We start from the raw sequence: 27,979 nt of genomic DNA, 5'->3' as shown, positions 1-27,979 counted from the left end.
TTCCAGCTTTAGAATATTGGCAAGTAACTACTCCCAAAATTTTAAGTCTGTACACAAAAATAAATAATTACAGCTTACCTTAAGCTTACTTATTTTTTTAATGACACATGAAATTGTAAGTTTCAGTTTATTTTGCATCTATGAAACTCTGGTTTTTGTTTTAGTTTGGTTTTTCTTTTGACCACCCACCCTGGGGATTGAGCTCAGGGACTCACACTTGCTAGGCAGGGTACTCTACCACTTGAGCCACTCCACCAACCCTTCTTTTTTGTGTTGGGTATTTTCAAGATGGGGGTCTCACGAACTATATGCTTGGGTTGGCTTCAAACTGCAATCCTTCTGATCCTTGCCTCCTGAGTACCTAGGATTGCAGGCGTGAGCCACTGGTGCCCAGCTGAAATTCTGTTCTTAAGGATCAGGTTATATTCTTAAGTGTGTCTAGACATCAACTTTCCAAACATTTTCAAACACTAGAAATGTCTATATGAAAAGTATTCTTGGGAAAAAAAAACACTGGTGAAGACATCTGCTACTTCCTTATAACTATATAAGCCTAAATATAAAGGAGAATGATGGAGGGGTGAATTCAACTATGATATATTATATGAACTTTTGTAAACAACAATAATATAAACAAATAATATAAATAAATAAGCCTTGCCAGTGTAACAGCATGCATGGGGAAAATGAAAGAGGGAAGAAAATGCAAAACAAAACCACAGTGCTTTAGTTAATTAGTGTGAAAATAGATACTGTTTCTCCCTCTTTACATAGTCAGTGCATATGTTAGTCACTTAGGAGTTCTTTCAGTAAAAACGATGACAATTTAGCTCAGTTACTCTGGTGACTTGAGGAATCATTTACATGTGAAACTGGTTTCTTTAGTCAACATACATATTTGTATCAGATCTTTTACTAGTCTCTCATGTAGCATGATTTGAGAGTTCTTTAAAAAATTGTAAAGAAAATTGTAAAGTGGATATAGCTGATTGACTTCATATATTTGATGATAGATAACATCAGTTTATATTCCTTACTGCAACATTTTGACAGTATTTCCCAATAGTTTTTTTTTTTTAATTTTAGCTTACAGGCAGCAACATTCAATTTATAAAAAAAGGTATAAATTTAATCAAGTCAGTAGAAAGGAAAAACTTTATTGATGAAAAGATGAAGTTAAATTTTCAAAGACTTTTTCTCCTACAGTAAAGGTGTACAGGTAAGTGATGTAGACAGCAAATGAGTCCTTTTAGAAGGACTTGAAATTGCACATTTATTTCCCTGAAGATGAATAGCTACATAAACCGAAATTATGCGTAAAATCCAGGTAGTTCTTGGGAATCAGGGGCTCGTCCCTGGTCTCCCTAAATGACATGAGTGAAAACTTTATATTTAAATCATAAACTTTGAAGAAAGAAATTATGTGTTTGTTAGCTTTCCATCACTGCAACAAAATACCCAAGAGGAATCAACTTGAAGAAACAAAGACTAATCCTGGTTCACACTTTCAAAGGTTTTAGTCCATGGTCACTGGGTTCCCCCATTTCTGGGCCTGTGAGGCAAAGTCGCCACCTCATCATGGTCATCAAGCCGAGTGGGGGAGGGGCTGGGGACCCTTCAAGCCCACAGAGCTTGGCCCAGTTAGACCCACCTCCTTCTTATGAACTTACGAATGGATTAATCCATTGACAAGGTCAGAGCTCTTGTGATCCATTCACCTCCCACCTCTGAACACTGCTGCTTTGGGACAAAGCCTGCAACACATGAGCTTTTTTTGGGGGGGGAGGTTTAAAGATTCAAATAATCACACAGTGTGTTTCTGAGATATCAAGTTCTGTGATCAATGAGATATAAAGGATTTAATTTTCAACAGCTACCTTTTAGTCAGTAAATATCTGAACTGAGCATGATGGTACATACCTGGAATATCCACATTCAGGAGACTGAGGCAGGAAGACAGGAAGACAGGGAGTTTAAGACCAGTCTGGGCTACACAGCAAGATCTCATCTCAAAATAAATGAATAAATAAAACAAATTTTGATTGCCTTGCTTGTATTAAATCATAAAACAGGAGAAGTAATATTAAGATTTTATTGGACATTTGAATGCAAAGCACAATTAGAAAAAAGAATGGACCTATACAACAGAAAAGGCTAAGGTTTTTCTGCTGAAAAAAATCCAACATAATGAAAAGGAAAAAATATACTAACTTCTGGTCTTTGCACAACGTGGAGGAAAGTGTTTGGTGACTACATAAAATTTACTATTTTCCATCCTATACCAGTGACTTTTAGGAATTTCATAAATTAAAACAAACATTAAAAATCCATCATAATTGAATGTGCGTAATTTAGAACCATGACTGTCATCTCAAATGTTTTCATTCTTTTCAACAAAGATGTGTTTACATTCTGAATTTTCCAAATTGATCATTAATGTTTCCATGCTTAGTCAATTACTTTTAAATATATTAAAGTCTCTATGAAACAACAAAAATTGCAAAATGCATAGTGCCTATTCACATACTTGACTATTCAGGCAAGACATATTCAAGAAAGAAAATTAGATTTCCACCACATTTTGCTTATTTTCTAGAAAAGTGAATGATTAACTTATTAACAAGGAATTTAAAAGACCACATTCTTGGAATTTAGTGAAGAATTAATATACAAAGATTAAAAGGAAAGTGTTTTCATACTTCAGGAGCTCATTTTCTTATGGGGAAATTAAGTAGAAAGATACTTGTGGATTTTTATGTATTTATGAATACATAAATATTCTGCAACAATATATCTTAATTTTCCTAACAACATGTCTTAGAACTTCAGAAATACAAAATATGTAAATACATGTTATAAACATGATCATATGGAAAAGACATTAATTTTAATGTATTAAGTATCATACTAAGTAAATATTATCTATACTTGCACTATTTTTTAACAGAGACAACATCAAGGAAGTTTGTGTTTATAAATTGTCTTCCATAGGTATCTTATGGAAATATTTAATACATAAACTCATTGATATCTTGCCATGATAGTCTACTGGGTGTGCGTATATTTCATAAAACATGAAGTCCAGAACATTTGGCACATGGAAACACTAAGTACTTCCTCCAGATCTGCACTTGCCTTTCTAAGTTTCTTCCCATTGGATATTCATCATTGCTCTGAAGTTTATTCAATTATTCATATATTGTCTTTGTACCCTTACTAAGCAGAAGACTTCAAAAGGATAAGGATAACACGGATTTGTTTTTCCATATTCATTCAATTTCCACCAAGTAACTAGAAATGCACGCCAAATAGCAGATTCTTAGGAGATGTGTGTTGAATGAATAATTTCATGTCTATGAAACCCTGCATGCATATTAAACAGTGTTCAGGTCCTTTTGAAATGATTTTTAAATAGTCTCTAATTTGATTTTCATTATCGCGTCATTTTAACAAAAATAGGAATCAATTTAAAATTTTTAATTGTGATTTTAAAATATCAGCACAACCATGTATTTATCCAAAGCATATTTTAAATGACTGTATTGCTGCAAGAAGGAGAAAACGGTGGTGTTCCTGCTGTCAAATTAACTAATAGTTCATCAGGAAAGATAAAAAAACATTAACTGGAGAACAAAGAACAAAGTCAAATGTAATGAATTCCATCATACTTAAGCACAACATAAATATACCCTGAAAAATACTATTGAAAAACAGTTGTTTATTTCATAGATGGATAATGAAGCATAAATCATGGTCTCCTCTCTGTACATCCATTATTTAATCATATGTTTAATTGTACATCTGGTGCATCACAGTGTAGATTAGCGGATTTAGGGTTGGGTCACAAAGATAGTCCAAACACACAGGCTTTGGCAGTTTAGGTAACACCACTTGGCTTGGGGATCTTTGCCAAATGGCTTGAGTTAAATGGATTAGCTGTGATTGCCCTTCCGTGTCTTTGCCAGAATTACCTGTTCATGTGTGTGAAGTCTCCAAGTCAGTGTTAATAACTGCTCAACATGGGGTGATTAACACCTTCCCTAGTTAGAATCCCAGCTCCTCTCCCTTCAGAGACACCAGAAGAACCACTTTCATACTCACTGCAGACTCCAGACTCCAGTTCAAAGCCAGTCATTGTTAACTTATTTTTTAATAGATAAACTAAAGCTGTTGGGGTTTTTTGGCAGTGAGCACTGTGTCTTAGCCAAAAGCACTGTGGTGTCTGTCTGCTTCCACACAGTGTTCAGTCTAATTAATGGTTTATCCTAACACCCTAACTAGCAAAACTTATCAGAGATTGCCATCTGCTATCCTGAAAAATACTAGAGGGATCAATTCCTCTGTCTCTTTCTTTACCTTTTCTTAGAAATGGGAACCAAAACTACATAGAAAAGTAACATGTGTCCCCTAATGTCTGTGTCAACTTGAACACATAATATTCTTTAACTTTTAAAGTAAAACAACATAGGGAAAATGTCATAAAACGATTAACCTGATCAAAGTTAAACATGTGCATTATGAAATACTACAGACAAAACCCTTTGTATAATTAAGATACACTAACTTTAAAATGCAGAAATGCTATTCAGCCAGTATTCCAGTCTATTTAAATAGATGAGCTATTTTTTTTTATACATTACAAAAGAGAATCCACCTGAAATGGATTTGCGGTACCAGGTGGAGAAGTCAATTTTCATTTTTATTTCCTTATGTATATCCGCTGATCCCAGCGCTGTTTATTAAGATGTCTTTTTTCATTACTTTAAGTGATTCTTTCGTTATATACCAAATATCCGCACATGTGTTGTGTTTAATCTGTTCCCTCAGTCTGTGTTTGTTCATTCCAGAGTGTGTTAATGACTGTGTCTTTGTAATGACTACAGTATTCCACAGAGCGACTCTGCCCATTGTGTCGTTCAGTCCTCTTTCAATCCTTACAACGTTCAGAATGTGGTCAGTTTCTCTCATTCTCCTTGTGAGCTTGAAAATAATTCAATAGTACATGGGATACGATCATTGGATGCCATGTGTACAGAGGTCTAGGTAATCAATTTGATTAACCTTGTTGCTAAAAGAATGCATATCATATCCTTAATGATTTATATGTGATTGTTCTTGTAGCTACTAACATTTTTTAAAGGTCATTCTGACTTTTTCTATTTTTGTCAGTTTTGATTTATAATTTTGAGGCTACTTGTATGGATGCTCACAAACTCAAAATAGTTTATACTTTCTTCTGATTAAATGTCTGGTCATAGCAGAGTGCCTGTATTTCTAGATATATGCTTTACCTTAAGGTGCACTTTGGTAATACAGTCACAGTAGCTTTCTTGTTGAATTCTAAGCTCTACCATCACAGTTCAGATCACTTAGTGGTGTCACACCAAAGTGGAAGCCATGTTCCTTACCTGGCTTTATCCCCTCTTACTCTGAACTCTGCCCCCTTTCTCTGGCTCCTTGTCTACTCCCACCACCCCTTGCAGCTCTTAGAGTAATTCGGCTGAGTTTCCACCATCACCCAAGATAAAAACAACCTCTGATAGAATAAAGAATTGTATTTACTTAGGACTTATAAGAATTACAATAAGGAAGACACAAAATTGGAGCTGTCCTGAAAGTGTGCTGCCATAAATTTCTGCTAGACAATGCATGTTTTTATAGCTTAAACTTCAAAGTGGGTTATTAATGACATTTCTTGTTTGTCAATTACTGTGATTGGTGCAGCAAAGGCTAAAACATCTTATAAGAACAGTATTGCACAGAGTCTCAGAAAGCAAGGAGGATGGTTTCACAAACAGTTAGAGAGACCAGTGAATGTCTTTCTAGAAGTTGTGATTCTTGCCCTGGTTCACAAGGTCAGCACATACACTGGTAGTATGTGCAGAGAGTTCAGCTCGAAAGCTCAGCTGTGAATGTGCCTGAGAACTGGCTTAACAATGGCCTCCTGACTCCTTTTTACATACCCCTTACCAATGCTACTCCACTTTGACTGTCTTTCCAGACACCACATAGGGGCATTAACACTTGCAATTCTCTCAGACTGAAGCCCCTTTTCCCCAGATATCTGCATCACTCATTCTCCTACTTCCTCTAATGCTGGACTTAAATGTCTTCTTGAAAGGAAATCCTCCTGGCCTTGCCTGGCACTTGCTTCTCCATCACTGTGCATCATTCTCACCACAGCACTTAGCACCTTGAAAGCACTATTCACAAATGCCCTTACTTATCTGCTGTCACCTGTCTATCCACTGGAGTAAAAGTTCCATGAGATAGGAATTTTGTTTCCATAAAGACAGAAACATGTTTCTTGTTATTTTTTTTTAATTGTTGCTTCTACAGAACCTAGAACTCTCAAATACATTGCGGATAAATGAATGAATGAATGAATGAGAGGGATTCAAGTATTATATGTTATAGCTGACACTTACACTAATTAAGTATAAATCAGCATTAAAAGATACTGAGACTAGGGCTGGCAGAGTAACTCGAGATAACAGTGCCTGCTTAGCAAGCATGAGGTCCTGAGTTAAAACTCCAATGCTGCCATAGATAGAAAAGATGCTGAGAGTCATTTCTTTTTTTTATTTTAATTTTTATTTTATTCATATGTGCATACAATGTTAGGGTCATTCCCCTCCCTTCCTCCTTCTCCCCCCCACCCCCTCACTACCTGGCAGAAACTATTTTGCCCTGATCTCTAATTTTGTTGAAGAGACTCATTTCTATATTGAAAACGTAGCTAAAACTTAAAGTATAAGTGTGTTAAAGTTACTATTGCCTATTGGCTACTTTTCACAAAAACAAATGTCTTTCAATTGTACCATATACCGTTTGTCATAAGGCAAAAGAGCCAGGAACAGGTAGTTGAAATTACTCGTAGCCTAACCCTATGATAAATGTTCTGAACTGGGCTTTGATTATTTATCTATTTATTTGTTGTCTTGGTATGTCCTTCTGATATATAGTTATGAATAAATAACATAGATCTTTAATCTTGTGTTCGGCAAAGGACATAAACTGAAGCCACTCAGATGTGCCACTTTCCTCTCTATATTTTTTTGAATCTATAGAGAGAATGTTTCTATGACCCCTGTTTAGTATGATGGACTCTCAAGCTTGACAACTCCTCTAATCACAAATTTTTCCAAGTTTTTTAACCAAAATTTTATTTGAATAGCAAGGTTCATTAAGTCAACAACTTGTAATGGAACAGGACCATTAACTTCAACTTTGGGGTAAATTAAAGCCTGTGAATGAGTCCTTGCTGAATAACATAGTTACAATTATGAGCTAAAGCCAAAAAAAAAATGCCATTTACTTTGAAGTGAGTTTCAAATGGAGAATGGATATCCTTTGTGCAAAATCACCTTGTAAAGGAGAAGGCACTAAGAGAGAATGCTTGCCACTTCTGAAATGGTTTTCATCCCATGAAAGAAGGTTAAGAGGGTATGTAAATATGGCAAGCTGGCTGGCTGGATAATACAGTGGAAAACTGAGAGTGGTACTAACTGGAGCTCCTGGGGATTTTTGGAGTACTGACAGAAACATGGGATTTTCCACAAGGAGAATCTGAGGGCACCCTGAAGCCAGTTTGGTGAGACACCCTCAAGAGGGCACTGAGTGAGAAGGTAAAATTAGTGAATCCCCCAAAATACAGTGTTTCAGCATCCAGAAAGCATGATGGAGCACAGAGGAATGTCTTGTGCTCAGGGGCAGACATTAGGGAAGGAAAACCTCACAAGCAGTAAGTTCTGCTGCTAACCATCCACATGGTCTGAAACTCAGATGGCCTGGAGGAGCCAAGAAGTGGCTGAAGAGATTAGTGTATACTGCTGAAGAAGGTCATTAGTTTACGTCCCTTTCTCATTAGATGGAAAGAAAATTAAGGTGCCTAAATGCATTCAGAAGGTTCTCTTTCATATATTCAAAGATTTTGCATCTCCCATTTATAAGCAAAATCAGACCTTTTCCTTTATTAGTTTTTTTTCCTCCTAGGAGTGATTTTCTCGTCTTTGTCAGTCATTTTTGCTGCTCACCTCTGGCATTGCTCCAGCATGCTCATATAAAACCTTTCTTCTGGGCCTAAAGCAATTTATGGTTCACTAATAAAACCCGACTTGATGAAGAGGCCAAAAGGGTGGTGTCCTCATGCTCCTGCTCATTTTATACTCCAGGGGTGGAGGTGGCATTTATGTCCTGGCTCATTCTTAATCTGACTTCACATTGACACAGAATGACACTTGAAAATTCTCCATGTCGGACCTTTTTAATTTTCTCTTATTCAAAAAAGAAAATATTTTGAAAAGCTTCTTCCAATGGGAAGGAATCTATATTTATTAAAAGAGTCTTTTTTTCTATTTATGTTTAAAAACTCAAATAGAAATCAGATCCAAATAGCCATAGCCATATTCATATTATTTTCCTAATAAATGATGTTTTAATAACTTTACTATAAGATTTCCATTAGACTTGTGAAATATAAAAAATAACTTAAACAACAATTGAAGAGCAAAGTAAAAATACCTGACTAGTACCACTCAAAAACTGTCAAAGCCATTAAAAAAATTAAAAAAGACTAAAAAACTGGCACAGATCAGAGGACATGAAGGAAACAGAACAAATAAATGCAATTTGTAATCCCGGATTGAGTCTTGAAAGAGAAAAAGCCAGAAAAAAAATAAACTGGTGAAATGTAAATAAAATGTACAGATTGATTAGTATTTTCACCATTGTTTTGTATTTTTCCAATGGTAATGTCTTAGTTTTTATAACTGTAGCATGGTTATACAAGATGTTGATATTAGCAACTGGGTAAAGAAAATGGGAACTTGCTACCTCATTGTTTGTAAACCTAATACTATTCCAAAAAATAAATAAATAAGGGCCACTGCTTGGTAAATAGTTTATTACATGAAGTTGGTCTTTAAAGGTCAGTTTTATCTGTATGAAGTTGCCTCTGTTAATGGAACAGGGAAGAGATAAGATGCTATAAAAATACTAAATCAATTTTTCTTTAATATTTGTTATCAGGTACAACAATACTTATACTTTCTGGTTCACATTTAGCTCACTGCCTGGAAAATAACTATAGTAACTGGAGATGGGCATTGCAGTCACTGAATATGTGTGTTTCCATGAATATTATAAGGTTTCATTTGACATCACAATGTTCCCACACTGTGAGCAATAAAGTGACAAAAGCACAGGGAAAAACATTTTTCTCTAGGACAGGACAAAAATCATTTTACCAAGGATTTGAGATAATTTCATTCAAAGAGAGAGGTTTTCTTTTGCCTCGATTAATACTCTAAATGCATTTGGGAATATCTAGGGCAAATAAACATTAATAATCTAATCCCATGATCTCCCTCATAAGCAGATTATGGACCTAAAACAAATGCAGTAATAATATTGAACATGGGTCACACACTAAGGGGAGAACATGCATGGGAGGAATTGGGAAAGGGAAGGAAACCTAAAGCTTGAATGTGGTTGATATGCTAACTGTAGAGGAGTGAATAAAGTAATCTTAAACTGGCAGAGGCCAGTATGGGAAGGAGCTTAGGAAGTAGCAAAGAGGTCTGGCAAAGATGAACCAATGTAGGCTGTTATACACACGTGCATGGAAGCAATGCTAGGAATCTCTCTGTATAGCTATCCTTATCTCAGATTAGCAAAAGCAATGTCTTTCTTGTTATCTCTTATTCTTTCTCTTTAACAAAATCAGAGAATGAGAGGGCAGAACAGGTTCTGCCCAGAAGCTGGGTGGGGGTGACCCAAGCAATGTATATACATGTGAGTAAGTGTAAATGTAAACATGATAAAATAAAATATATCTATATATTAGCAATCTATATGCATCACACTTTGCAAATAATACTCTTATGTGTCTGCTTCTGATGACCTGAATTTCTATTCAGGTTCATAGAGGTATTTTTCACTTCCACGGTGTGACTATTGCTGTTACAACTACCACCATCAGTATTACTGCTGCTAATAAAAGTAGTATAGATCTAAAGGTATCTGGCTTAGTCAGCACAGACTACAATAATGAAGCACCTTACATTGGGTGACTTTAATCACAGAAATTTATTTTTCCTCAGTTCTGCAGGATGCAAGTCTGAAATCAGGGTTGGGTTTTGGTGAGGGTCTTCTTCCTGACTTACAGACAATGAATTTCTCACTGTGTGCTCATATGACTTCTTTTTGAGCAAGCAGAGAGAGAGAAAGCTAGTTTACTTGTGCCTCTTCTCATAAGAGCACGAATTCCATATCAAGGCTCAACCTCATGTCCTCATCTAGCCATACTTATTTCCTAATGTCCCCATCTCTAAATACCACCAAGTTGAAATTTAGGGTTTCAGTAAACAAGTTTTATTGGAGGGGGGGTGTCATAGTTCAGAATTTAATACCCAAGAGTTTCAGGCAAGAGTGCAGATTACTTTAAAAATGCACTCACTAGATGTTTTCTGCAGACTACCTCTCATAATACAACTTCATAAAGTAGATGACCTTAAATAGATGAGAAGTTATGTTTTAGGGAAGTTTAAATAACTTCTGTGAGGCAAGATATTTAATGAGTAGTAGAATCTGCAGTAAAAATTGAATTATTCTACGTTCTTAGGCTTTACAACATAACACCTTCAATCATCACACAAAGACTTGAGGGAAACTAGAAACTGGGTATAATGATGTATTTTGTGTAAAAATTGCTTCATGTTATATTTTAAGCAGAGAATAAATTTGATGATGTTTTTATTTTCCAGATGTGCATTAGAAAAATGTAAATATACATACCTCTATTGCTTAACAATATCCAAACCATCCTGAAAAATTAGCAGGAACCAATATTTGTATTCAATGGACTATTCAAACAGTTTTGTCTAATTGTATCCAATGACTATTCAGACAGTTTTGATTTTACCTGTTACCTGATTCTCCTATGTATGGGACCATGTGAAACCTTTCAAAATATTTTGATGGAAGCTGACTTTCCAATACAGTGTATGAATAATGGTTTTGGATGTGCTAAGCAAGGTCTGGGGTTCAGAATCTTTTTTAGCCTATGTTATGTTTAGTGTTCAGTTAGTGACTCCCCTGTATGCAGTATGGGATTATCTTAATGTATTTAATTTCTTTTACCTCCACCATAATCCTAGGACCTGATCATTATTTTCCCCAAGTTAATTTAAGGATGCATATTCATGCCCAAAATGCATGGCTCTGACAAGGAGATGAGCTAGAATTACAAGTATAGTTGTATTAGTTCCACAGTTCACACTGGGGAGATAATTAGCCTACTTCTATTTATCTTTTTTTGATTCTCTCTTTTTTCTTTGTTATTGTGTTGGGTAGGGGTACATTGTGGCATTTACAAAAGTTCTTACAATGTTTCACATATATCTTATCTATTTATCTTTTTAAAGTCTTAGATAATGTTCTTAATTTTGTGGTTATACAATATTTGCACTTGAATATTGTTTCTGAATATTTGTTAGAATTGAGTCTCATCAGGAAAAAAAAGTTGCTATGTATGGCTTTGTTAGGCACAGTACTTACTCTGTATGAAAAAAATGGTCTAAGATGCACGCAAACCCTAGTGAAGAGCTTAGAACATGGGCGCGTCTTGTTACGGGCTCCCTTCTTCCAGTGTGGTACCCTCCTTCATTATCTGAACACTAAATGACCAGTATGAGATCACACAACTGGTAAGCAGCATGGCCATAATATACACTCACATCTTACTGATTCACAGCTTCATTAATTTTCCACTGTACTAGTCTTATCTTTTCTTATATGTTCACAGGTTCTAAATCTGTTACCACTTAAGCTATAAATACTCTTTAAATTTGAAAACCAGAACTCTACACTAAAGAAATCCACATAGAATTGAGTTAATTGAAGCTACCCAAACCATATGGTGATATCCTATTCTAGTCATTGTTTATATATTTTAATACTATTTCACTTTGGGGCTGAGGCTTGCTAAGGGGTGAAAAAATAAAGAACGACAAGGCAATTTGCTGAACACAATTTACACAGCTGTGCAACAGAACTCTTGGAGCTCTGAAGGAAAACTGTAGCTGCTCATTTCAAGGTGTGAGAGGGGAGGTGCATGTGATCCTGGGCAGGGTGGACAAGGATGCTCTTGTGTACTGGAAGCTCAGGGATGTCCTTGGTGTGTCCTTCAAGACTACTGGTGGCAGGGTTACTGGAGGGGATCTAAGAAAGACAGCAAGAGAAGTCCAAGTGTGTGTTCACACTGTTATTCTATTTATTCTCCTTTTACAATAACAAGTCTTTGTGTAATTGTAAGACTGCCATTGTAAGAATGCCTTTGAACATGGGGAATACCATCTTCTAGTGAATAAGAAACAATGATCAGGGGAAAAATTTGAAAGAATTACATGATTTGCCCTCTACTAGCAGAAAGAATACTGTGACAACTTTGTAACCTAAATAAAGACATAGAAAAGAAATAGAGTGATCCCTACACTTCTGAAATTTCTTTTTATGAAATTTCCCCTCCTGTCTGTGGAGAAATTACACCGTAGGACAAAAAATATGCTAAATTTAGAAATCTAAGAGTTGTGGTCAAATTGTATTCTCTGGCCTATTTAATTATTGTAAAGAAAGACACACTTTACTACTTCAAACATTAATACGGATGGCACGTGATATGCTGGGGATCAGCTAACAGGCTATCTGAAAGCCAGTTATTGAATAGGACAAGGTCCAAAATAATGGTTTCTACCTATGTAATTAATAGTCTTTTTTTTTAACCAAAGTTGAAGAGTCAGATATGTGTTCAAATTCTGACATTGTCTTTAACTGTATCTTGAAAATACCTATTTAATCCAGTAATTATGAAAGCAAGTGAACACATCAATTCTGAAATGTATTGCACATAACATTTAATAAACACTAGTTACTATAAAACTATAAAAGCGTGAGACAAACCCATGATAAAAACATATTTCTTGCTGTATCCTAAATTAATGTATGAACATCTGATAACAACCCTAAAATCCTACAAAATAAGATGTGATGCTTTTACAAAGTTAGAAAGTTGAGCAGTATATAAGCACTATGCATAACCTTGTTAAACAGTCACTGTACCAGCATGGAAAGTGGAGAATCATCTGTAACAAGGAGAATAAATACTGGATGTGGTATTGGCACCCAGGTGATTTATTTATATTAAAGTTTACTGAAACCAATACATTGGAAACCTCAAGACACAATTCATTTTATATGAAATACTATATATTTAAAATGCACTATAATTTTAATTAGGTATATATCTCTCATTCAAACACAAAGGCACTCTCTATAAAACAAGCATATTTTACAAAATTCCATTCCTAATGGAGTAACAGATGCCAGTAAAGTCATGTAAAAAGACGAATAATGGAATTCCTTTATTTTCTTTCAGATTTTCAGACGATGTTGGTTGGTTTTCAAGAAAGCTTCTAGCAAAGGACCTAGAAGGTTAGAAAAATTTCCAGATGAGAAGGCAGCTTATTTCAGAAACTTTCATAAGGTAAGTCACAGTACTGGCCGTCCCTGGGGACAACTTGTGGAGAAATTTATTTGATAGATGAAATCTGCAGAGGCAAAAATTCATGGCTGGGATAAAATACCCCTGTTCTGATAAAATGCAAAAGTCCTTTTTCTTCTTTATTTTAACCATCTGCTGTAAATGTCAGTGGTACCTCTGCAGAATGAAAGACTCATCTTTATTGCTACTTTACAAAATGAGATGAGTCATAACTGAACCTCATCATTTCCTAAAGTGCTGAGTAGACATTTTCTTTCTGTTCAGGTTAATTGTGCATTTGTTACTTTGATTTAAATGCTGGGAAATATTTAGGAGGTAAAACTTTTGAGACTAGCGTTAGCAGTGCTAATGACATTGTTAATATGTATGGCATTTGCTGTTTAATCGGTTCCTTAACAAAGGACTGATCATCAAATATGCTGCTATCTAGAGATGTGATATAAATTTTAGGAATGGAAAAATCAGTTTACTAAGAATTAAGAGAATGTGAAACCTACTCCCAAGTAGCAATAAATATGCTGCCTAAAATTATGTTGGGTGATAACTGCAAAATATAGTTCCATATTTTACAATAATGCATGGGATCCATGATCAGAACTTACAATTGCAGAACAGTCTTGCCTGAAAAGCTTCATAAAAATTCTAATTCCTCTTTGGTGGTAACACAGAAACAAGTTAGCCAGGAAGATACAATTGATTTGTGGAATTTTATTTTATGTGATACATAGTTCTAATTTCTCATTTTATTAATAATATATTAGTAGATAGAAAGGAGCTAACTAATCTTATTACACAAATGACTAGCCATCATGTATATTACATCTAAGCCTTATCATAGAGCTTAAAATTCAAGTTTCTATAACTATCTATAAGGTATTCTGTCACAAATAGTTTCTTCACAGTCACTTACTAGCTCATGGTCCACTTGGACATTCATTATTTTTCTTTTTTTATTTTTATTTTTTGGCAGTACTGGGGTTTGAACTCAAAGCCTCATGCTTGCTAGGCAGGCACTCTACCACTTGAGTCACTCCACTAACCTACTCATAGTCACTGGGTTTTCTTGTAAGTGGAAGGATTTTAAGGGATTTTAAAGTTGTTATAGTACATGTTTAAAGATTATTTGAAATATGGTGTCACAAAACAGCCAACATGATGCTGCCTATTCTAACTATACAGTTATTTGAATTTTAAAGACTTACTAGTATTTTCGTATTATGATAATTGTGGTTACAATTTTGGTAATAAAGATAAACTTAATGAGGAACTGCTGGGTTGTGAAATGATGTTTTTGCTATGAATAGAATTTTGAAGGACCAGACATACTATGTGTTCTGTGAAATTCTGGTCAGAGTCCCCTGACAGAAATGTGCGTACTGTCTTGACCTCTCTAGCCAGTGCAACTGGGTTTTCTTTTCTTAAAAAAAAAACAAAAAAAAAACTTGTAAACAAACCAGCAAAATTCTTATACTGTCTTATGTTTAGGCTTAACAATCTTTATCTGAAAATAAACACAGTCTAATATTCTAACCACCTATAAGGATTGGTAATTTGGACAAAATATGTATGGGGTGTCTATTCTATCCTGGTTGGGGAAGCACACTTGAAGTCTGTTAGTAAAGAAATTTTATGTACATAACTTCAGTTCAATAAGACAAGGACAGCAAGAGAAGTCTGCAGAGATTGCTGTAGAAAGGGCATTTTGCCTAATTTGGGACTCAAGTAAATCTTAGCAAAAATGATATTGAAATGGTGAAACTAGTGATGATAAGGAATTAGAATCTTTATGAAGCTTATTCAGGCAGCTCCCAACAGACAAGACTGCTCTGCAATTGTGAGTTCTTGACCATGGATTTCTTGCATTATTGTAAAATATGGAACTGTGTTTTGCTGTTATCACCAAAGAGAAATGGTCATCTCTAAAAGGCATGTGAAACAGTTCTAGGCATCTGAAGTGGTTCTCTTTATTTTATTTTGTTTTGATTTGTTTTGTTTTGAGAGAGTATTGCTATATAGCCTAGACTGGCCTTGTTCTTAAGGTCCTCCTGCCTTAGCCTCTTGAAAGCTAGAATTACAGGTGTGTGCCACCATTTCTGGCTCTCCTTGTTTTACATACGCTTGACTTTTCCTAGCTTGTTAACTCCTTATCCTACAGTGGCAATCACAGGTGCTCCATGGCAATGCTCAGAAGTAAAGGAAAAGTCAGCTCCCTTTTGTCTTGGACATTGCTTACTGTAAATCTCTTGGCTTCCTCTGTGAATAGTTCATTTCAAAGGCAAACTTCATGCTTGAGTTATTCTGTGAGTGGTCAAAACATGTACTAGCAAGCCTGCTAAGGAATTCAAACTCATCAGTATTCACCACACATCAGATTAATCACCACACATTATATACGTAGCACTGCTGTGTGTATGAGGGATGCATGGTGGGAAAGAAAGATGATACCCTACCTTATCATTTTTCTTACTTTCTGAGTAACCTAAAATAAACAATGACCAGGTAAATGTCGTGAAATGAAAGTGGTTTTTTTTAATGAAGAAAATAATTTGGAATGAATTAAAAATTACTATAGCTAGAAGTTGGCTGAGATACCACTAGCAAAAAAAAAAAAATGAGCCCATTAAAAATGCAAGGAAAGAGAGGAAGATCATTCCAAGAAGAAAGAAAAAAATAAGTACTATAAGAAATTGAGGTGGAAACAATTTCCTTTTCTCAAGAATTTAAAAGAAGAAGGATACTGTCATTGTAGTATGGGAGAAGAGATTAGAAAAAACTGAATTGTATTCTATAAATGATGGGAGTCTATGTAAGACATTTAAATCAGAGAGTGAGTCAAATTTGAGTAATTTTTAAAATACCATTTCCAATATACAGAGATCTAATATTAAATTTTCTCACAAAGAGTATCAAAAACCTCTGAACAAAAACAAAAAGTGCCTAGGTCTCAGAACAAAAGTAAGGGAGGAAGAGTGAAATCAAACAAGTGTCCAAAGCAAAGTGCTGCATTTTCCTGGCTATCGCTTTGCCCTGAGGGAGTGCAGGCACATGCCTAAAGCAATGGGGTGACTACAGAAAACTTGGAATTGTTCAGAAATCAGAAAAGGGAGACTGAGACAAACTGGGTTATCAGACAGTGAGGAAGACATGCCACAAAAGAGAAAGCAAACATGGAGAGCCCTCAAGACCAGGGTGGACACTTGCACAAGCCACAAAGTAGCAAAAACTATACCACAACTGAGGCTAAAGCACCTTGCCCAAAGTCTGGGCCAGAGCTCACCTCGGGTATATCAGTGGCAAGTCAGCCTAGGCAGGTAATTGCTTCCTAAAAGAAAACGCCAATGCTCTCAGAGCACTGTAACAGAATCCAGAGTCTATACACGACAACCACAATGTCCAACACGAAATCCAAAATTCCTGAAAATATGATATAATCTAAAGGGAAAAGAAAATCCTCACATGACTCAGATTCTGAATTCTCAAATTAGAATTTTTTTCTTTTTTTGGCACTACTGGGGTTTGCTCTCAGGGTGTTCTTCTTGCTAGACAGGCACTCTAGCTGGGCTTACAAGCATGCACCATCATGCCAGGAGAATTGTAAAACATATACCACACCTATGTTTAATAAGATAAATGAAAATATGGTGTTTTATTAAAAAATAAGAACTTTCAGAAATGAACATAAATTGTTTTAAGAACTTCTAAATTGAAATTTTAGAACTTAAGATTTCAAAATTTAAAATTTCTCTGGATAAGATTGGTAGCAGCAGGGAAAGAATGTAACAAATACTCAGTGAACTTGAAGATGAACAAAATCTATTCAATATGAAAAAGAGAAAGAAAAACATTTAAAGGGAAAAAGTAGAGCTTCAGGACTTAACAAACATGAACATTCTGTCATAAACATAATTAGTATTCTTGTTGCTGGGAAAAAGAGAATACAAAAAAAAAAATGTTTGAAAAAAATGTCTGAAAAATTCCCCAGTTTGGTGAAAGACATGAATTTGAGAGTCAAATAAGTTCAATTAACTCTAAGCTCGATGGTTTAAGAAGAACAGTGCCTCATAAGCACATGATAAAAATAGATACAAATCAAAAAGAAACAAAAGTCTTGAAGGCAATCAGAGGTAAACAACACAGTGTAATCTGGGATCTCCTGACATGAAGGGATGTGAGCTCCTCTGAAACCTCAAAGCCAGAAGGGACAGTGAAACAATGTTAATCTGTTTTGGATTTTTTGGTGGGTTTGTTTGGTAATACTGGGCTTTGAACTCAGGGTTTATGTGCTTGCTAGGCAGGTGCTCTATGGTTTGAGCTGTGCCTCCAGCCCTTATTGCTATGTTATTGCCATGGTTATTCTGGTCCTCCTATTTTACACTTTCTGCTGTAGCTGGGATAACGGGTATGAACCACCAGGCCCAGCTTTTTACCTTTGTGATGGGGTCTCACAAACTTTCTTTTCCCTGAGCTGACCTGGGACTGCAATCTACCAGGTCTCTGTCTTCTGTGCAGTTTGGGATGGCAGGTATGAGCCACTGTACCCAGCTACTGGTTGACATGGAATCTACCAAAGTTTTTGCTAGGCCTGGCCTTGAACTAAGATTCTCCTGAACTCAGCCACCCAACTAGCTAAAATTACAACTATGAGCCACAGGCACCCAGCTGAAACAATATCTGAAAAGGGATAAGAGAAAAATTACCTTCAATCTGGAATTATACAGCCAGTAAAAGTACCCTTCAAACTTCTGAGTGAGACAAAATAATTCTCAGATTAAAAAATTTAAGTGTTTATTTCTTCCAGATCTGTATCTAAAACTGTCAAACGCAGTTCTTTGGACTCAGAGAATTTATACCTGGGAAACTTGAGTATTCAGAAACGCTTGAAGGGAATCAATAATTATGATCAATTATGATCAATAAATATAGATAACTAATTTGGGAATTTCTAACTTATGAACATGTAATACTTGTAACTAATACAGCATAAACTTGGTGGGTGGAATGAATAAAATGCTAGATTTCTAAGCTTCATGTCATGCCATTTCACATCATTAAATGTAAGTAACAAGTTAAAGAATATATTGTAATCCCTAGGTTAATACTTTTAAGTTAATACAAAAATGTAGCTCAAAAATGAGTAAATTAAAATTAAATTTAAAATAATGTCTTAAAATTATAAAAGAAGAGAGAAAAGGAGGAAAGAAGAAAAACAACAACCAAAAACCACATCAGGGAAGAAGAAAACAAACAATAAAATAGCAGACTTAATGCCAATCACAAATTATAATAAATCTAAAGCAATAAGTTTTAAAGAGGGAAATTATTTGAATGGAAATAAATTAAGACCTAACAATTGGCTTTCTACAAAAGATACACATTAAATGCAGAGATAATTTGAATGGAAATTAATGGGAAGGAAAGATAGACCATTAAAATAGCAATTGTAATAACAATAGTGTAGCTGTATTAAATCACAAAAGATATTCAAGACAGGGTTTTATCAAATATAAATAGATTATTTCATAATGATGGCAGTATCAATTCATTAGGAAGGTTTAAGAATCGTAAATGTTAATGAGTCTAGTTACAGACCCTCAAAATACATAAGGTAAATTTGACAGACACAGAGAGAAGTAATTCCATAATCTAAATTTAAATTTTTAACTACCTTCTCGCTCACCAATTGACAGAATAGCTAGAAGAAAAATCAGTAACAACCTGAGATCATATTAACACAATCAACCACTTGACTCAATTGACTCTTTTTTTGGAAGTACTGGGATTTGACCTCAGGGCCTTGTCCACTAGAGCCATTCCTCAACTCTTTTTCCTTTAGTTATTTTTCTGGTAGGATCTCCATTATTTTGCTTTCTTAGTCTGGATGACAATTGTCCTACTTAGGCCTCTCTTGTAGCTTAGGCAATAGGCACTATATCAGCTTTTTTGTTGACATACGGTTTTGCTAGCATTTTGCCCAGGCTGGTCTTGAACTGCAAGCCACATATATATGCCCTCAATTGACATTTTCATAGCAATACACCAAGAAACTATAGAATGAACACTATTCTGTAGTGCACATGGCATATTCAACAAAGTAAATCACATCCTGGACTATTAACAAGTTTTACTAAATGGCAAAGAACTGAAATCATACAACATGCCTTCTCTGACCAAAAGTGATTTAAATTAGAAATCAGTAAGAGGTATGAATGTTGCTCAGTTGTAGAGCATTTACCTAGCAGGCACAAGGTCCAGAATTCAATCCCCAGAATAGCAACAGAGGGGAAGAGAGGAAAGGAAAGAAAGGGAGAGAGGGAGGAGAAGAAAGGGAGGGAGGGAGAGAGAGAGAAGGAAGAGGAATCAATAAGAATAAGTTGTAGAACTATAAATATTTTTATTTGGAAAGTAACATATTCCAAGGGTCAATATTTGAATGGAGCAAAGTGGAAATCACAATTCTGATGTCAAATTCTCTAAACTGAAAGACACTGAAAGTGCAGTAATGATACATATGAAACAGAACTAAAGTAGTCATAGCGGGACAAGAATAATAATGAGGTTCTTACATTAGAAAAAATGACAAAGGTAAGAGCAAGCACCAATGAAATGGAAAAAAATGGAAATAGAACCAAACACTGCTTCTTTGATGAGACAAATAAATCAATCTATCATCCTTTGGCCAAATTAATCAAGGAAAAGAAAGAAAAATAACAAATATTGAGAAAAATAGAACAGTTTGAACTACATATTATACAGACATTACAGGGATGGTAACATTATATTGTGAATAAGTATGTACTAAAATATCTAGCAACTCAGATGAAATGCACAAGCTTCTTAAAAAACTCACACACACGCACAGGAAATCAATGTGAGTCAATGCCCTGTATAGCTATCCTTATCTCAACCAGCAAAAACCCTTGTTCTTTCCTATTATTGCTTATACTCTCTCTACAACAAAATTAGAAATAAGGACAAAATAGTTTCTGCTGGGTATTGAAGGGGTTGGGGGGAGAGGAAGGGGGAGGAGTGGGTGGTAAGGGAGGGGGTGGGGGCAGGGGGGAGAAATGACCCAAGCCTTGTATGCACATATGAAGAATAAAAGGAAAAAATAATAATAAAAAAAACCAGATTAAAAAAAAAAAAGAAAAACTCACACTATGGAAGCTCTTTCAATAGCTCCATACTTCATAGAAATATTGATCTTATGGTCAACATTATTCTCATTGAGAGCTTCATGTTTCATTGTACCTTAATCTTTTCACTCATGGGCATGTCAACAAATTTAAACCAGAAAAAAATGTACCTAACTCTTTCCAGATAATATTCAACAAGGGAACTTTTTTGAAAAGATTTTGTAAGACTAATATTATCATAAAATCAAAGACATTAGAACAAAAAACTGGCAATTTCCCTCAAACCAAAATTTCTCAAGAAAATATTAAGAAATCTATCTCTGCAATGTATAGTATGTAAAGTTAAAATATATCATGATCAAATGGGGTTTATCACAGAAGCACAAGGTTGTTTTAATTTGAAAATCAATGCAATAATTTACAATAAAACATGAAAACAAGCACATGATCCCTTAAATCAATACAGAAAAAAACATTTGACAAAAATGAATATACATTCATTATGTATAACTCTCAGTGAACTAAGACTAAACGAGGCTTCTTTAATCTGGAAAAAGGCCTCAATCAAAAATTTTCAGAAAAGAAAAAGAAATGCTATTTCTATTTGTTGAAGTTGCTTGCTAGCCTATAAACCAACTACCAGAATCAATGAATGCAGAGAATTATATATATATTATATACATGCCAATATATATTTTTTTAATATGTCAAACACAATTGTAAGTTTAAATGGCAGCAGATGTTACTTGGTAAATTAGACTTTTAAAAAGACTCAATTTATAATAGAGCAAAGAAAAATAATTATGAGTAAATTTAGCAATGCACATATAAAAACCTCCATGCTGAAAATCATGGAACATGGCTGAGAAGAAGAAAGCTTAGAACTAATGAAATGTAAACGTGCTTAGATTGGATGACTCAATATTACTAGGTTGTAATGTCTCAAAACTGACATAGAATCCACATAATTCTAAGCAAAATTCCAAGAGTGTTTTTTGTGGATATCAACAAACTCATTCCATACAGAAATATATACATATATCCATATGTATATAATCTAGATTAACCAAAGCTGGTTTAATAAAGGAAAACAAATTTGGAACTACTTAACTAAAACCTATTTAGCCCATATAAAATTGCAGAAATCATGACAATGTGGTATTAGCAAGAAGATATGCATATAGATCAATGGGAGGAAATACAAAGGTTACATATGAACCTGTACTTCCATGATCGATTCCACTTAAATAAAGGTATGAAGACAGGTCAACAGGAAGAGAAAGTGTCTTCAACAAATGATGTAACAGCAACTGAATGTCCTAAGTGAATAAGTGAACATTAATCTTACTTCACGCAATAGACTAATTAAACTCAAAACTGACCATTAGTCTAAATTGAATGCTAAAGCTATAACACACCCAGAAGTAAGCCTAGGAGAAAATTGTTTCTATGATATAAGCAAAATTTTCTTAGGCCACAAAACAACACACACACACACACACACACACACACACACACACACAAAACCTTGCTAATCTGTTCTGTGCCGTATCAATATTTAAAATATATTCTCTTCAAATGATCTAGTTTGTAAACTAAGAAGACAAGTAACAGACTTGAAAAAATAACTTTACAAAACATCGACAAAAGACATGTATCAAGGGATGTACATTTTATAACACAATATGATGATAAGCAACCCCAAATTAAGAAAGGATAAAAGTTGTGAACAGTTTCTAACATAAGACATATGAACTGTAAATAAGTACATGAAACATTGCACATCAATCCACCAAATTCAAATAAAAATGGAAAGCCATTAAAATGGCCAAAAGTAAAAAATACTGAAAATAACTAGAGTAGGTAAAAATGTGCAGCAACTAAAATTCATATTATCAAATATGAACTGAGACATATTCATATGTTGAGAAATATAACAGACAATATTGGAACAGCCAATATTGGGTAGTTTCTTTTAAAAATTGCACATCCATCCAGCAATCCCACTTTCAGAATTTATCCAATAACAACAGAAATTATATCCACATACAAACATGTATAGAATTGTTTATCCCATATATAATAGCCCAGGGCGGAAACAACCATAACAGGAAAAATAATTGTAATACATCCATTAATAAAACAATAGAAAGAAAGACCTATTGATACACCTATTGATCAGGTGAGTAGTGAAATTATTATGCTGAGTCAAAGAAGTAACACCCAAAAAAGTACATATTATAATGATTTCATACTTATTTGTAGTGATAAAAACGGCATCATTGCTTGCTTAGCTTTTGGGTAAAGGAGAGGTATGAGTAGAAGGATGAAACTCAAAAGGTTTTTATGGGAGCATGGGATGGTTAGGGGGTAGATACTGTTCATTTTTATTGTGATAGTAGTTTTTAACAGTTGCATACAACTGTCAAAACCCATTGAGTTGTTTTAATGGTTCCAATTCTCATGGATGACTTATTGTTCAATAAAGTAAATAGGGGAAAATGTCACCCTAGAAAATATATTGTTGAGAAAGAGCAAGAATCTTAACCACATTGCAAGGTGAGTTACATTGCAAGCTCTGGAACAATTTGTCATCTGTGTCTAACATCATGAAGAGACTGAGTAAGATGGGCAGACAAGAGATGCAGATTTAAAGCAGAGAAGCCATTTCACTGAAAATGGAGACTTAAATTCATTTGGAGTGGCCTAGAATGAGAGGTGAAAAACTCTCTCAAGAAGTCTTGAACCAGTACATAGAGTAGGTATTTTTTTAATATGTCATGTATCAGAACACCTGTAGACATGTGAGAATAATCTAATTGATTAAAAACATGGTGAGGAGAAAGTTCCTGTTGTCAATTCAAGGATCATGTTTTGACAGAACCAGTGATACTTCATTCATTTTATCAAAAAGTATAGAATACAAATGCAGCTATAAGTAGATTTTGGTTAAAAATTAGTATCAGGAAACTGTGACTAACACTTCAAAGCAGTACATGCTTTATGTGTATCAGGTGTGTCCACCTCCTTGTAAAAACAAGCTATGAGTCAGCATCAGGAACACAATGACACTAGGAATTGTTACGGGAATAATCTTTTAATAAATAACTAAACACGTTTCATTCACTGTGACTTGAAGCTCCCAAAAGCACTTTCATGACTAGATTCATTATATGTAGCAGCTAAAATTTACCTCTCTCATGGCAATGTTATGAAGATTAAAGTTTTATTACTACAACTTTGTCTTTATAGCATTGGCAAGGCTAATTTACATTCTCAGTGACTTATATTTCTCTTTAGGAATTCTATCTCCTTTTTTCTATTATTGGTTGTGAACTGAAATGACCCATCTAGACATGGAAGAACAGTGAGGGCATGATTCATCAGTACTGAAAATCCTTAAGATTTATTTTCAGGAGGGTATGTTCACAGTACCTTCTCTTATTTTGATTTTATTTTATCAAGCATTACTTAATGATCCTGGCTGCCTTGTTCTATTACAGCAACCTTTTGCCTCAACAACTCTCCTTTCTTTCCTCCCCTACCCCCAATCTTAACTAGCTTAATGATACTGTTTTTGCTTCTTTTTCCCCTTAGAATATAGATCTAATTTTCTTCAAATTCTCTTTTCTCATTCTTTTATTATATTCTATAATGCCTTTCTTTATAACTATATGTTTTTCAAGTTATCAAAATTAAATTACCATGAAGCAACTTTGAATTGCTCAAATTGGAGTAAAAACCTCCAACATGAATATTTACTTTTGCTGGGCACAAGGAGGGACTTACAGGTGCATTTGGCAATAAGAGTAATTAATATTGTGCTCCAAAGGAACTACCTGGGGCCTCTCCTCTTTATTACAAAGCTATTATAAATCACAAATCCTACATAATTAACACAATACAATTATGGATATGATAGAAATTTTGCAGGACTACTAATACAATATTACTATTAGTGCAATATATATTCTTGTGAGACTCCTGTGTCTCGTGTCAAGGGAGAGACTGAGGCTCAGAAGATGAAGAATACAGAAAATGCTCTCTTCAGATACATAAGAGGGACAGAAATTGTCTTAGTCCAACAGGACTGTTGTGAGGAGTAAATAAGAAACTGTACATGAAGAATTTTGAAGTGTTGGGAGTAACAAACACTCTGTAAATGCTGAGTTTAATACCTAATTATTGTTTTATATCTTTATAATATGATAAATTAAAAGGTTTATAACTAACTGACTGTAATGAAACATGAAGAATAATAAAAGCATAAGAGAACAGTTAATTCTGCCCGTGGAAATTTGGACTTTATAAAAGATGTGACAATTAAGGGGCTTCTCTAAAGATTACTGTGTTTTGACAAAGCAAAAAATAGAGGAGAATGCCAGAGGCACCTGCACATCCATGTTTATTGCGGCACTATTCACAATAGCCAAGTTATGGAAACAGCCAAGATGCCCCACCACTGACGAATGGATTAAGAAAATGTGGTATCTATACACAATGGAATTTTATGCAGCCATGAAGAAGAACGAAATGTTATCATTCGCTGGTAAATGGATGGAATTGGAGAACATCATTCTGAGTGAGGTTAGCCTGGCCCAAAAGACCAAAAATCGTATGTTCTCCCTCATATGTGGACATTAGATCAAGGGCAAACACAACAAGGGGATTGGACTATGAGCACATGATAAAAGCGAGAGCACACAAGGGAGGGGTGAGGATAGGTAAGACACCTAAAAAACTAGCTAGCATTTGTTGCCCTTAATGCAGAGAAACTAAAGCAGATACCTTAAAGCAACTGAGGCCAATAGGAAAAGGAGACCAGGAACTAGAGAAAAGGTTAGATTAAAAAGAATTAACCTAGAAGGTAACACCCACGCACAGGAAATCAATGTGAGTCAATGCCCTGTATAGCTATCCTTATCTCAACCAGCAAAACCCCTTGTTCCTTCCTATTATTGCTTATACTCTCTCTACAACAAAATTAGAGATAAGGGCAAAATAGTTTCTGCTGGGTATTGAGGGGGGGAGCGGGAGGGGGTGGAGTGGGTGGTAAGGGAGGGGGTGGGGGCAGGGGGGAGAAATAAACCAAGCCTTATATGCACATATGAATAGTAAAAAAAAAAAAAAGAAAGAAAGAAAAAATAGAGGAGAATGAACTCTATGAAGAAGGAAAATGCGATTATGAGTACTGAAAAAGTTACATTGTGTATTGATTTCAAAAGAATTTGAGTAATCTAGTGTTGGCAAACACTACAAGGAAGGTTGGAGTGACAGATGAAGTGGATGTGTCAATTGTATGAAGGAACTTAAATATTTTACACATGAGCTGAGCTTTTATTCTTGAAGCAAGAGAGCTGTGAAAAGTTTAAAATGGTTTATCGTATACTCAGATATGTTCAGGTTGGTAATGCTTGCATACTTTAAACTGGAAATGCATTAATATGGTTTACCCTAAAATCTACTCTAATGCTTAATACCAATAAATTAAAATAATCAAATGAGTGAAAATGTTCCTAAACTACAAGGATTTCCAAAAAATAAGCTCAGCATACACCTATTTCTTTACTAAATTTCACTTTGTGTTATATCCTGTCTCAATATGCATATTATAAACTTAGGAGTATTAATGGTCTCAGTTATACATTTGATATGTTTACTGTGAGAGAAATCTTGCTGCATAAATCAATTTTTATGTGAAACTTATAAAATGGTATATACTTTTTAAACTTCTTAGTAGAAAGAAATTTGAAATTCAAATCACTAGCTACTGAAGGAAGCTATTAAAAATGCATTAGAGTCAAAAATGTAGCTGTATATAATTGTCATAACAGATACTCCAAACAAATTTATCCTAGATGAAAACCGAACCAGAGCAATTTACATAGGATCAGCTAATAAATTTGCCTTAATTTTCTAAGCAGATGAAAAAAGAAACAGCTTATAGAAATTTTAATGAAATAAATAAGAGTGTTGTCTATAGGGAGGAAATATAAATAAAACCCCTTAGAAGGACATATGGAGACAGAATGATGTGAAGTTTCAAAGATGAGAACTACCTGATGTCAAAAAGTGATGCTTGAAGTGCAGTCAGTCTTATTTCTGAATCCCCTGCACCTGAAAACATCATTTCATTCTATTTGCTTCAGTCCTGCTTAGTATTAGCAGAATTTCTCTGTACTTAAACATCAGAGAGCCCAGGAAAAGATGGAGTCTGTGAAAAATTGCTACCTATATAACATCCCCTTAAAAGAAAAATCTTTTCTACATGCAGACACAGGATATATGCACAATGTTACATTGAACACTCTTGTTTTGCTTTCATGAAGAAATGACTTTATGCTTGGATGAGCACACAAAATAAGGTGAAAGTTGGTATCTCTTGAAATTCCTGCTGGAAGTTCTCAGAGTGAGCCTCAGTTACTGGAATAAAAGTCCTTTATCCATTTGTTCATCCATTCATTAGTACAGTCATCCATCTGCAGACTCTTAGTTTAAAGAAGTTTTGGTTTCCTGACCATAAGCATCTTTTAATATACACATTGGTTCTGCAGCAGTCAAACCTTAGCACATAATCATTTATTGTTTTACTCATGTTATCTCATGCTGTTTTCTAAGGAAACATTCAAGGAAATGGAATATGAAATAGGATGAGAAAAGGGAGGGGGATCCCTAAGGTGTGATTAGCCATCTATGTGAAGGGTCTCTGAACAGATGACTCTAAAGTCAGAGATAAACAAGGAAGGCCAGATGTTAAGACCCTCTGATGGAGAAAATCAGGGGATTTGAGGAGATTGGCAGAGTTGTAATCTCAAAATAATGGGGAATTTTCAGAGCTAAACTTGATCTTTGTAATATTTGATTAAAGTCAATTAATTTTTCAAAAAGATATCTTCAATAAGAATTATTCCATATGGCTTAAGAAGATGGCCTCAAAGACAGATCACTCCATAACTGGGATTTGTTTTATAAACTCTCAATTCTTAGAGCAGATATTAACAAGCCTGAGAAAATAGTGGTATGATCAGTCCAAGCTTGACTTGGAGTATATGGTGGTACAATTTATAAAAAATTACTGTCTTTATTTCATTTTTGGAGATGAAGGAGGGCTGGTGTTGAACGAAGGGGCTATGCACATGCTAGGGAAGAGCTCTACCACTGTGCTACAGTCCCAGCCCTATTTCACTTTTAAGAGATCTGCTTTCTTTTTTTAAGGCAACCATTTATAACGGTACCATATGAGGAGAAAACATGGAATAATTTAAACAGTATATTTCCCTATCTG

The 27,979-nt window shown here is 34.8% G+C and overlaps 1 protein-coding gene across 1 annotated transcript in view; it reads left to right on the top strand.

Annotated features, from left to right (window-relative positions):
* The window catches only part of Dok6 (docking protein 6), a 485,956-nt gene that overhangs the window by 136,972 nt on the left and 321,005 nt on the right, over window positions 1-27,979 (top strand). The window contains exon 2 of the mRNA XM_074069662.1: window positions 13,436-13,543. Coding sequence (XP_073925763.1) covers window positions 13,436-13,543 — 108 coding nt within the window. The remainder of the gene's footprint in view (window positions 1-13,435; window positions 13,544-27,979) is intronic.

The sequence above is a fragment of the Castor canadensis genome, chromosome 4, assembly GCF_047511655.1.
Source record: "Castor canadensis chromosome 4, mCasCan1.hap1v2, whole genome shotgun sequence".
Classification (NCBI taxonomy): Eukaryota; Metazoa; Chordata; class Mammalia; order Rodentia; family Castoridae; genus Castor; species Castor canadensis.
Note: the sequence above shows the minus strand (reverse complement) of the source record. Positions and strands in the feature narration are given on the sequence as shown.